The sequence below is a fragment of the Delphinapterus leucas genome, chromosome 18 (assembly GCF_059928025.1).
Source record: "Delphinapterus leucas isolate spDelLeu-1000000601 "Yukka" chromosome 18, BTC_Dleu_Yukka2, whole genome shotgun sequence".
NCBI classification, from domain to species: Eukaryota; Metazoa; Chordata; class Mammalia; order Artiodactyla; family Monodontidae; genus Delphinapterus; species Delphinapterus leucas.
This window is the reverse complement of record NC_143146.1, coordinates 56,006,475-56,018,912: the sequence shown is the minus strand read 5'-3', so window position 1 is coordinate 56,018,912 and position 12,438 is coordinate 56,006,475. Positions and strand designations below refer to the sequence as shown.

The 12,438-nt window shown below is 43.8% G+C and overlaps 1 protein-coding gene across 4 annotated transcripts in view; it reads left to right on the top strand.

Moving 5' to 3' along the window:
• ENOX1 (ecto-NOX disulfide-thiol exchanger 1) overlaps positions 1–12,438 on the top strand; it is a 630,834-nt gene that overhangs the window by 483,072 nt on the left and 135,324 nt on the right. For all 4 annotated transcript variants that reach the window (XM_089899512.1, XM_089899514.1, XM_022574895.3 and 1 more), the window contains one exon: positions 6,983–7,195. In XM_089899512.1, the coding sequence (XP_089755638.1) occupies positions 6,983–7,195 (213 nt within the window). The remainder of the gene's footprint in view (positions 1–6,982; positions 7,196–12,438) is intronic.

The window sequence follows — 12,438 nt, the reverse complement described above, 5'->3', positions numbered from 1 at the left end:
TTCTTGAGTGACAGAGGCAGTTACAAAGCTCTTCCCACTATTATGCGTGGGAAGTGCAGCGCGCTAGCCCGGGACTGGTAGGCGACCCAGCCTGGCAGAGGTGGGGTGAGAGAGGGGTGACCTTCTGGGACCCGGTAGCCCCGATCCAGTGGCCCCTGGGTCTTCTGACGTCAGAGGAGACACTGAGTTGTAATGGTGTAGCGTCTGACGCACTGAGCACCCAGTGTCCATTATGGTTAATACAAATTCTAAAAAAGAAAATTAGCGGGCACCCTGCTGATTAAATAGACATTGTTCCGAGACAGTTCAACTTAGTGAAGACTGACTGGGAAGTAACTGCTCACAGATCCAAAGTTTGTAGCACAGCTTTGAGAAAGTGAGAAGCAGCTCAATACCACCATGATTACACTTTATTGGAAACAGTAGCACCAGGCAGATGAGATAATGAATTTCTCTTTGTCTAACACAGACCATCCACCCCTGGAGGAGCCCCCTGTTTGGACTGTGGAAGGGAGAGATTGATTAGACAGTGAGGAAAGATGATCTCCTGATTCACTGGGGATTTCTCCTGGCAAGAGCATTTAAAAGTTCTTGTGTACTTTTTCCCCCTTTGGAAAGCTTCACATAATCTTTCATTATATGATGAATGACAAGTTTCTCTCTGAATCAGGTGAAGTTTTGACAAAGCTTTGCAAGCATTGTCCTTGGGATTCCCTGATATGTCATCCAGGATACAGTCTTCCTGCGATCAGCATTTGTAATTTCTGAGGACTAGTCTCTGATGTGCATACAGAATGGCCCCCGATCAGCCTGCCAGAGGGAGAAACCGCGGAAGTGGTTGCCAGCATCTTGCTGAGATGGTTGTCAATATTTATGGTTCTGAGAAACTAAAAAAATCAATAATGCTCTGAGCCAAGTCGAAGTTCCATTAGCTAGAAGCTAGGCTTCCTTCTCAGGGCAAAGGAAATATGAAGCACGGGAACCTGTTTGAGAATCACGCCCTTGGACGTTACTGACCTTCACAAGGCAAGATAGACCATTTCAACTAGAAACATTTTACCTGATCCAAAAGCAGGAAAAATTAGTGCATGTTTATGTTGTCCCCGCTGAATTTTCTCATTTTCACAGGTACTAAATTATTGGAGAGATTGTGTGTGTGTGTGTGTGTGTAAGTGAACTTGTAGGTATGTCGAGGGTAGAGGGGGAAGTATTAACATTTATGTAGCCTTTCACACTATTAGTGATTTGAAGGCTAGGTAAGGTACCACCCCTCTTGATGGTTAATTGAGCAGCCAGAGAATGGAGATTTGTTTAGGGATGTCTAAGTTTTAGGTACACATAGTGAAATCTTGGGAATGTTGTAGTATCGGTGCTGTCCTGGAATGTCCATTCTACCTGAATCAGTATGTGACTGTACACTGTAAATTATTTCCACCTATCATAGAAGCTAGAAATCAGGGACAGCTGTATAGACATACCATTCATTCTGTGTGTGTGTGTGTGTGTGTGTGTGTGTGTGTGTGTGTGTGTGTGTCTATCCCCATTTCTGTGGAAAGAAAAGTGTTGTAGGATGTCTTCCTTTTTTCCTTCATCCTCGAGACGTTTTGTTCAAACATGGAATCTCCCTTCCTGTCATTCCTTTCTAGACCCACCAGAAATCAGGCTACTCCAACCCACTTCAGTTTTCATATTCAGGGCCCATGGCCTGGCTCTTGTCACACTTATTGTTCTGAAATTCCGGGCCAGATCTCCCTGTGCACCCAAAGAGGGAGAAGAAATACAAAATGAGCCTGTATCAGTGATTTTACTTAACTCACTAATTAATGAGAGAATGAGTAAGATGTTAAAACTGGTTCAAAAGAGAGTTTGCTTTGTAAAGACATATTTTCTTCTGGACAAAAATTCATTTACATTGTTACAGAGAAGAATTATTTGCATTGTTATGCCTTTTCACAATTTGTCTTCTGTCCCTAAAGAGTTGTAAAATAGCTTAGTCAATAACAATTAGAGATTCACATCCCTGGAAAATCAGATAATCCCAGAGGAGGGTGGAGAGGATCCTCTAGCCCAGCATTCCATCGAAAGGGGCTGCAGCCTCTGTGCCCATTTCCAAGACTTTGACATTTTTTTTCACATTTTTTTCTGGGATGAAGATGACTGACGTTTAAGCAGCTCTTCTTTAAATGGGGGTGGAGGGTTTGGGGACAGGGATTCACAAAGCTCATGAGAATCACATCAGAGCCTTTCAGTATTCGCCACTCTCTCAGATGCTACTTTCCATTTCAGGTTTTCATTATCTTTTAACTTCGGTGAGCTCCTCACCAGTTTCCCTGGCTTTTATTGAGTGATTTCTTCTAGTGCTTCTCCAGTTTCAATGTGCATATGAAACGCTTGGACTAAGATGCAGCTTCTGAGTCTGGAGGTCTGAGTAGGGTGAGGCTACATTTTTGATAAGCCCCCAAACGAGGCTCATGCTTGTGGTCTTTGACTAGCAAAGATGTGTGCCATATGCAATTTTTAGAATGCCTGCTACGTGCCCCGTGCTCAGTAAACGTGGAAAAGAGGGATAGGGAGGGAGGTGACGAGAAATGAAATAAGATGGGTATGGATTCAGATACTGAAGTGTGATAATCATTATAATATTATTTAGTCCTCAGGAAGCTGAATACAAAGGTTATTACCTTCCCAGAATTAAAAAGCTAAATTCGAAGCTAAATGCAAGGGTTATTACCTTCCAGAATTTAAAAAAAAAAAAAAAAAACTTTCAAAAAGATTTTTAAGTCATTGGATAAGCTGATTAGCTTACTGTGGAAAGCTCTGCTTCTGTGTAATTATCTGATATCTCTCTTAACTTTCATTGCTTATGGTAATAACCTCGGAGGCCTGGAGGATGAAAGGACCAGCCAGCTTAAGTGCCGTGAGAACATTTATCTCTGGTAGACAATGTGAAAACACTCTTCAACCTGGAATTAAAATGTTTATTATCAACTGGTATTTCCCAGCTTTTGACCACTGGATTTGCTGTAACTCTCCAGCACTAATGCACTGCAGATCTATTAGAAATAGAGTATAATGAAAGAAACTACGAAGGGAAAAACTCAGAGTGAGCAGAAGGCTGAAATATGTTTTGGAAGTTTTCTTCTCACGTTGACCCCTCAGAACTGGAGGGCCAGTGGATACATGAACCAATGATTACTGTATAGAGTGACTAATGTTTTCATAGCAGGGTATGTAGGGAATTGTGGAAACGTAGCAAAGGGACGCCGAATTCATGTTAGGGTTGCAGAAAAGCTTCCTTTGTGAAAGGCACTTAGGCTGACTCTTGAGGGAAGCATAACAGTTAGCCGGGTGGACCAGGAGTGCCGGGGCCCCTAGGATGAGTGCACAGTACATGCAAAAGCAGGGAGACAAGGCCATGGTCCTTAACAAGGAGGAGCGCGACAAAGGAATGGCGAATGGATTGAAGGGGAAACTGCAGCTCAGGGGAGACCATGGAGCAAACAGTTGCAGTAGCCCAGGTGTGACATTGTGAAGACGCTGATTAGAAAACATTGGGCAATTTTTAATGAGCAAATGGTCCATAGTCACTCAAACTATGCCAATTTTCCCAATTCTTTGTGTGGAGAAGGCATGTCTGCACATTCTAGTTTCTGAAGGGCACCCATGTTCAGAGTTGAACCCACGCATGTTCACAGAAAGTATTTGGAATTTTTATAAGTGCGTCTTTGATGTGATTTTTATGAGCCGTGTTAATTTATTTCCGCATGAATAGCTTTAAGAGTGCCGCAATCTAAATCCTGTTTAAATTAGTTTATACTGTTTTCTGTTTTCTCTGTGATCTTTCCCCTGAATCCAGAATTGAATTTTCATTTGGGTATTGAAAATGACCGCTCCCAACACCCTCCTGTAGCCGTTCAGGGGGAGCTGCTGGCTTCGTCTTCATTTAATATAAAGTCACGTCTTACATGGCAACAGACATCGACTAGACTTAGCCAGTCGTACGTTAGCTAATGTTTTCACAGTTAATTTGAACGTCAGTACATCAGTCATCCACCAGCCCGCCTCAGAAAGTTCAGAAACGAGGATGAAATTGGGAGTTTTCAAAACTATGTACTAAGCCATATATATATGTATATATGAGATATATACAGTATATAATGTACATTTTATTTTATATATACTGAGAAAATGGAATTCTGCCTACTATTACTTGTTACAATGTTAGAAAGTCTCTTGCCTACTTACTTTTTCAGCTGTGTATTTTCAGTTGCTTAATCCTAAAATTGCTGTCTTTCTTTCTGAAAACTATCAATTAGCTCTAATCTGGTGAACTTATGCTTTAGGTCTAAGAGTGAAGAACGATAAAAATTGGCTCTTGGGTCATTCAAGGAGACATGCATTTTTACAATTTAAGTGTGTTCTTCCTGACAGTAAATTAGGGTATTTATGACCTGCGTAACCACAAGCAAGAGAAGAAAACACTGCGCCCATGCGAGGGTGAAAGAAAGATGGGACCCCGTTGCTCTCTCTCTCTTTCTCTCCTTGGAAGCCCCATAATGAAAACATCTAGGATTTTTCTCTGTGTTACATAGAGATGCAAGTCACAGCAAAGGCGAAAAATGGTCCATGAAGTCAGAGTTCTCTTTTCTGTTGTTGTTATTTTTTAAGAGGGGGGAAAAAAAAAGAAAAGATTTCTTATACGCATTAGGTTGATTTCTGCTGTCTTTTCGGAGGCCCATTCTCCTAACACATATCTGCAGAGAGGCAGAGAGAGGGAGAGAGGCAGAATTTATTCTGACTGTAAGGGTCGCAGTGGGGCTCCCACAAGCATAATGCTGAATTATGGGCCTCTCCACGGGTTGAACGCAGTGTTAAGTCGTGTGATGGATTCTCTCTTATACAAGCCGCTCTGGTCCATGAAATAAGAACCCCGTGCAGCTGGAGTTCATTGAGGGTTGAACTCAGACTGAAATTCCAGAGTTGACAAAACTGTGCAAACCAGCTGTGACACTGAACAAGTGCGCGCTCAATTGCGGGTTGGTTGAAATTGGCAAGGAAACTTGAGTCTTTCACGTGCAGGCCGCCCTGTGGGCCTTCCCCAGGCCACTTATCTCCTCGGATCAAAGCGTGAGGGCAGAAGGGGCAGGTTTGCCCAGGAGTAAAGCTTTGATCCCCAAGCCCAGACTGGCACCACCCAGGCGGGAGAGGGCCCGGGACGGTGGCCCATCCACAGCAGGATTTCCATCCTGGAGAATCCGCGGGCGCTGGGTCAAGCGACCCTGCCTTCACTCAGTGCAAGTACCTCCTGGGCAGGAAGCAGCCACAGCAGTGAAGTGCCCTGGTCTGAAAGGGGGCCTCTGGGAGAAAAGGTACTCATGGTGTTCCCACAGCGCTCTGCCAAATTCACAAAGCACTCCGCAAATGCAGACTTTGTATGGTGTGTAAAATACTAACAGCGGTGGTTGATTGTAAAACCTCTGGTGAGTAAAATAAAATAAAATTCCTTTACTAAATATGAATCACCCTCTGTCTGTTCATCTAGAGTGTGTATGTATGTGTGTGTGTATATGTATGCACACAATATATATTCTTATATATTGTGTGCATACATATACACACACACATACATACACACTAAATATGAATCACCCTCTGTTCATCTAGAGTGTGTATGTATGTGTGTGTGTATATGTATGCACACAATATATAATAATATATAAACAATGGAATATACACATACAGTGTATAAGGATGTCTCTGGTGTCTCTGGTGTTCCTCTAGTAGAGGGAACATGGTAGTCACTTAGTATTTGTCAGATGCATGAGAAGCATTTGAATCTTTTAGTCTAATTTTGCTTCTTAGTTTTAGAACTCAGATTCTACTCAGTTTACTTGGAAAATATAGGATTTTTAAAAAAATTTTTATTGAAGTATAGTTAATTTACAATGTTGTGTTCGTTTCTAGGATATTTCTCTTAAATCACATCTTTTCGGGGGTAAAAAAATAGGGATGAAAGGCTCGTCTCCTCAAGTTTGTCTGGAAAATACGCAGTAAGCCTTCAGCAATGGGATCAATTAATGTTGTAATAACTGACATACGGCTTCCACTTGCAGTTAACTTAATCTCCTTCAAACTTGCTTCTTCTCCACCTCCAAGTCAGTCGTAAAACACAGATCTGTTCCAGTAACTATTTGCGAACGGGCAAGTATATTGATTTCTTTGAAATAAACTTTATCACTTATTTACAGGTAGAACCTCCCATCCCCTCCCCCCATCAACACACCCCTCAAACCAAGTTCAAATGGGTTTCCAGTAGCCTTCCAAGGCAAACACTGACCACCTCGGAACAGGTCCTCTTTCGTTGGAAACAAGGAAATATTCTAGTTTTCAGCCTAATCAAATATGTTCTATTAAACCTAAAGTGAAATTAGTTTTGAACTGTAGTAGTATAAGAATTGACCTATTCCTACTACCACCTTGGGAACAATATCTCACATCACAACCACTTTTAAAAGTAATTTAATCTGTCATCCACATCTTGACATTAACTCAGCAGATTCTAAGTCAGAAAACTAGTATCACCGTATGCGATTTCTGGTGAAAGAATAAAGAAATCAACTGGAGGCCAAATAGGTGAATAACTGTTTTTCGAGCCAGTCTTAAGAAGGAGAAATCTGGGTTTGGTGGAAGAGTGCGGTTGTACCATATTTCAAAGGATGCCCAGAACAGATCTTCTAAAACTGAGCTCATCGAGAGGGTGAACCACCCTTTGTTTCTTGGGTGGTTGTGCAGTGCCGTGGAGTTAGATGTGGGAAGACAAGCTAAGTGATGATGGAGCCATTAGTCGCAGGAAAGCTCACAAGGTCAAGTTCTGAAAACATATCCATTATGATGGACCGTGCTTTACCTTTAGAGAGGAACCAAAGTGAAAACCAAAATCTTTCCTGGGCGTGATTTGGACTTGGTGGTTTTGCATTTCCAGACGATAGCAAGTTTTCAGAGGCCATCACAGTGCTGCTGTCCTGGATTGAGCGAGGGGAAGTAAACCGGCGGTCCGCAAACCAGTTCTATTCCATGGTGCAGTCGGCCAACAGCCATGTCCGCCGGCTGATGAACGAGAAAGCCACCCATGAGCAGGAGATGGAGGAGGCCAAGGAGAATTTCAAAAATGCCTTAACCGGGATCCTCACTCAATGTAAGTAAGATTTGGGGGGGCCATCTCTTTTGTCACGACGTTGCCTTATGTACTCTTTTTTTTTTTTTTTCATTTGGGGGTAAGTAGTCCCATAATTTCCCATCTTACTCCATATCGAATGGCAAAACCTCATAACCAATTTCATGTCCTGTGGCAACTTGGAGGAACACGGACCCCGCCCTGAGAGCTTACTTCTCAAGGTGAGCAGCATTTCTGTAGCTTTTCCTCAGAACACCTGGCCTGGCCCCCAGGGCGGGGCGGACAGACGCTGCTTCGGTGCCTGCTGGGCCCACTGCAGTTCACACCGCCCCTGCAGGGTGGCCACCCTCACGTGCGGGCTCTACACCCAGACCCTCACATCCTCCCCGTGCCGAGAGTAGAAGCAGCCCCTGAATGCACTGTCACGCGTTGTCCTTGGGCTCTGTTTAGAAAGAAGGTCAGAAAGACTCCTCACGATCCTTTATTTGAGGTGAGCCTTGGCTGTCAACACAGGCAACTCAGGAGTAGAGATTTTTCTGCAGTGTTATTTTTTGTCCTTTTTTTCATTTGGAAAGCAAATTGCCTGAACCACTGGATGCCGGTGATTTTTCACGTCCAGATCCTAAACTGATGAAAGGGAGTAAACGGGGCTTTTTCTCATAGAACAATAGTTAGGGAAATCACCCAGGGCTCTATTCAAAACAAAGGACATATATTTTTTTACGGGCACTCTGCGTCTGTAGTTAATGTCACAGTGGCATCACGCCTCACAGCTGCTCACGTGCCCCTTGCTTGGTAAAAGCTATTAAATGACACTCGTAACGGTGCCGCGCTCCATTCCACACCAGGTGCAGGACCCCGCACGGGATGGCAACATATGCAATTTACATATTCATTCTGAAAATACGTATTATTTTCAATGACATCATGTGCCAAAACGCCCATCACCTCTTTCATCAGTGTAAACCCCAGCCATAATGTATCCGTTAGGATGGAAAGAGAGGAGGGGATGAAAAACCAGCATCTTAACTGTAAATGTGTTTTATATGACTTTGTTGTCAAAAGACCATTTTTGCCACAGTGTAAAATGTCACATGAGGAAACTCCCAAACATAAACTCTGATAAGTGACCAAATATCCAGTATGAGACCAACCTGGGACACCCTGTCTTTGTAGGAAAAAAAAAAGGAAAAACGGAACTGCTGTTATCTCATAGAGACCACTGTCAGACCACCTTACCTAGATTCCCTGGTGGCGAGCAATGACCTTTTACCAGACTGTGTATGCCCAGCAGTTCTGAAGTTGGGGTTACTAGGGCTAGGCTAAAGTCCACTAACACCCAGACCACCTTTTAAAGGAGAGAAGCAGAGAATTGATTAGTAGGCGGGGTAGGGTGGATTGGTAGCAGAGAAAAGGGAGAGAGGGAAAGGCCACACCATTCTAATAATACAAATTCCTGCCAAGTTATGGCAGGAAGCCAGCTGCCTGAACAGTAGAATGATCGCTGATTACCTTTTGCTCACTAGCATCAGTTTGAAATAAATCCTTGTTCCTGTGAGGTGTACAGTCCCACTGGGCAGGGAAGACTCAATCCTTGACTCTCACAAGGAAGATAGGAAGGCAGCCACACACTAGAATAGGGGAGGGATTTTGGTTTTCTCTTACGATACCCGTTGAAAGAAGCACTTGTTAAAAACAAGCCCCCCATCATGTGGCTGAAAGAATGGGATGTGTCTAATATTATACAGGTAGAAGCCAACCTAAGTGTAAAACCACCGAGAGATAGACAAAGAAGTCCAGCACGTGGGGATACAAACGTCCGTGTTTTACTCCTGATAAAAGCTGAATTGGATAATGGGGTTGAGATCTGCAGCGATGATGGGCTTCCTGATGCTGGACCTGGGGGTTGAGCATCCAGCCACAGGCAGCTCCGAGGACCACAGGCTTCTTCCTGTGGCGCCTGTATCCGTATGTACCACATCACACGTGGAGAAGCAGGCGGGAATGAGTACAGGTGACCCTCGAACATTGCACAGGGGTTAGGGGCCTGGACCCTCTGCAGGATGAAAAATCTGAGTATAACTTTACAGTTGGCCCTCCCTGTCCCCAGTTCCATGTCCGCAGATTCAATCAAGCATGGATGATGCAGTATGGTAGTATATATAAATGGACCTGCACAGTTCAAACCTGCGTTGTTCAAGGGCCCACTGTACCCTGTACAGGCAGGCTGGTTCACTTGCTCCTGAAAAAGAAGAGAATGAAGGGCTAGAGCAGGGCCAGGAATTTTGGAGGAAGATCCCACCTCATGGAAACCACAAGGATGGAGATTACTAACATAGATAACACTTAGGTACCTCACCTGTAAAATATCAAAATTTAAATTCTTTTAGCCTTCAAACCTGTCCTTCTTTGGTTTTTTCCTTCCCATTTTAATAAATTCGCAGACCAAAATCCTGTAATTTTCACACCCACCATTCCCCACCACCAAAGCCCACATGTAGGACAGCAGGAAATCCCATTGTTTCAACATTCAAAATTGACTTTTTCATTTGACTTTTATTCATTTTCACTGCCACCATTCAAGTGCAGGCTGCCTGAACGATGATAAGAGCCTGTTATGTCAGTTAAATATGGTGTCCACTTGTAAGTAATAGAAAACCCAAGCAAACTTTATCTTAAAAAATGGAGCATTTTCTTTTTATACCCAGTGAAACCCAGATTTGTTGGCACTGATTCAGTGGTTTAAGGCTGTCAGGCCTGAGGTTTCTGTGATACTATCAATATTAACCTTCTTAGATAGTTGTCTAAGAGGGCTGCTGTTGCTCCTGCCATCACATCTTGTTTTTACAAGCTGGAATCACATAAGAAAAAGGAGAGGAAGAAAGGAAGAGGAAGGGGTTGCACCTTTAGAGCAGGAAAGCAAATTTGCGCAAAGATCCCCAATAGGCTTCAATTTATGTCTTGTTGTGCAGAATTATTACATGTGGCCATGCCGAGCTACAAAGAAAATGGGAAATATACTTTTTGACTGGGCCCATTGCTCTCCAGAATAAAACTGGAGTTCTCCGAGTTAGGAAGGAGGGGAGAATGGCTACAGAGAGACATTTTGCAGTTTCTGCCATGTGTAATTCCTCCCTTTCCACCTTTCCTCCAGCTCAATCTATTTTTCACACATTGTCTGACATGAGTCAGAGCACGTCTTCCCCACTTAAATCCCTTGAGTAGATTCCCATTGCACTTACAATAACATTCATCCTCCCGAGCCTCAAGCTCTCCGTGCTTGCCTCTTCAACGTCAGCTCTCCCTCACCTCATGAGGCATCATCTCCACTGGCCTTTTTTCTGCCGAGCCCGTTAAAGCTACCTCCCACCTCCGAGCCTTTGCACATCTGTTCCCTCTGTCTGCTGTGCTCTTCCCTGTACTCTGCATGCTTCCATCCCTCTCATCCTTTAGGTCTTGGCTGTAAGGCCACCCTTTCAGAGAGGCCTTCCTGATCCATCCTCTCCTAGCAGGCTCACCATTTCTGCATCTCATCAGGTTCCTCGGGGCGCTTATCCAAATGGGTATGACTTAATGAATTCTCTGGTTTTGGTTTATTATAATAAACGTCACAAAGGAAAGGACACGTCTCTCCTAGTCGTCGATGTATATCAAGTGCCTGGAACATGGAAATACGCAACAAATATTTGGTGGATGAGTGAGTGAATGAATGAGTACGTTGGAAGGAAGGCAGGAAGTAAGGCTGAAACAGTAAGCTCAGAAGTTTCCAGGAACCTTGTAGAACAGTTTGGCATCGGTGTTAGCACTGTCTGTGGGTAACAGAGTTTCACCTTGCATGTGTAATCAAACAAGCTGAAGAAAGAGCTCACCAGCTATGCTCTTGTTGGAAACTGCTATATTTTACCAGACACTTGGTAACAGGCTAGAGGAAGGTAGGAGAGTTGGGGTGGAAGAATAAACACAGAAGTTCATGTTGACATCACCCCAGTTGTCACTGTCTGACAACCTGTACCTTCCCCATCTCCCTATTACTGTTTGCGAGATTCTCCCCCCCCCCCCCTTAACCCTGTAATTTGATTCTGGGAAGTATTTCAGCAGCCAGCAGATACCAACAGGGATTGTGAAAACCCCTGCTGAACTTGACAGGCCCCCAGAGCTGTCCAAGGGGTACACGCCCCAGCCACAGAGGCCCTGAGGGGCCTTCGTGTGAATCCTCAGTAGCCGGGACCCTTCAGGATGACTTGAAGATGGCAGATACTTTCAGTGTGAGCCTCAGCTGGAGTTAAGCCTGTGACCTAGAACGGGAACATTGCATAGCTCACTGAGCCATCTCAGAATTTTCCATTCGTTTTTATGTGCTTTTACAAAGACGACAATTCCCCAGATGCAAAGGGGAACCAAATTCTAACGTGAAATTCACCATAAAAATATTAGCAGTAACCTGACTAGCCTGGTAGGTGTGTGTACATTTCCTCATCCTTTGAATTTTGAAATAGATCTCATGTCATGTCTGGTGGAGTTATGTTTGTTCGTCTCCACCGCATTTTCTGCTTCCCCAGATGGCTTCAGGGTGAGTTTGGTGTCCATACACGGAGCTACCTCTAAAATAATAGCTGCGGAAGTCCACAGCAGTCGACGTACTTGCCATATTTTCCAAAAGTAGAACCAGTCATCCCCCCACTTATCAGCTTTCATATTTCTGGCAAACACCACAGGAATCCCATTTGGCTTTGTCTTTTAGAATTAGATTAGGATTGTCAAGCACTGGGATTCGGGAATGACATCTCGGCTCTCTTTCTCCAGAGTGGCTGGAAATTTCCTGGTTATTTGACAGTTGCTCCCTCCCACGTAAAAGATCCCCACAATGTCAATGTTACGCTCCTAGAATTCCATGGCAGCCTCTCCATTAGAAAGTCAAGTTTCAGGGAGTCGTTCCTGGGCGGTTTGGAAGCAGGTCTATTGTTGAACTAGTTTATTACAGCAAGTAGGGCTGGCCCGGTGTCCTGAAGAGAGGGCCCACTGAACAACTTCCAGGCAAATTCCGGTACATTACAAAGCTCCAGGCGCAGTAAAAGTGTGGGTCCCTATATAGATTTTGTTGGAAATAGCCAACTGGTTGACCAGGAGAAGGGAAATTCCAGTGCATGATAGTCCATTAAAATGGATTAAATGCACATATCTCCTTGCCTTGCTTATCCTTGCTTTCATATTTGAACAAATAGCATGTGTTCAAAGGGAAAAGAAACCCAAGAGCCATGAATAAT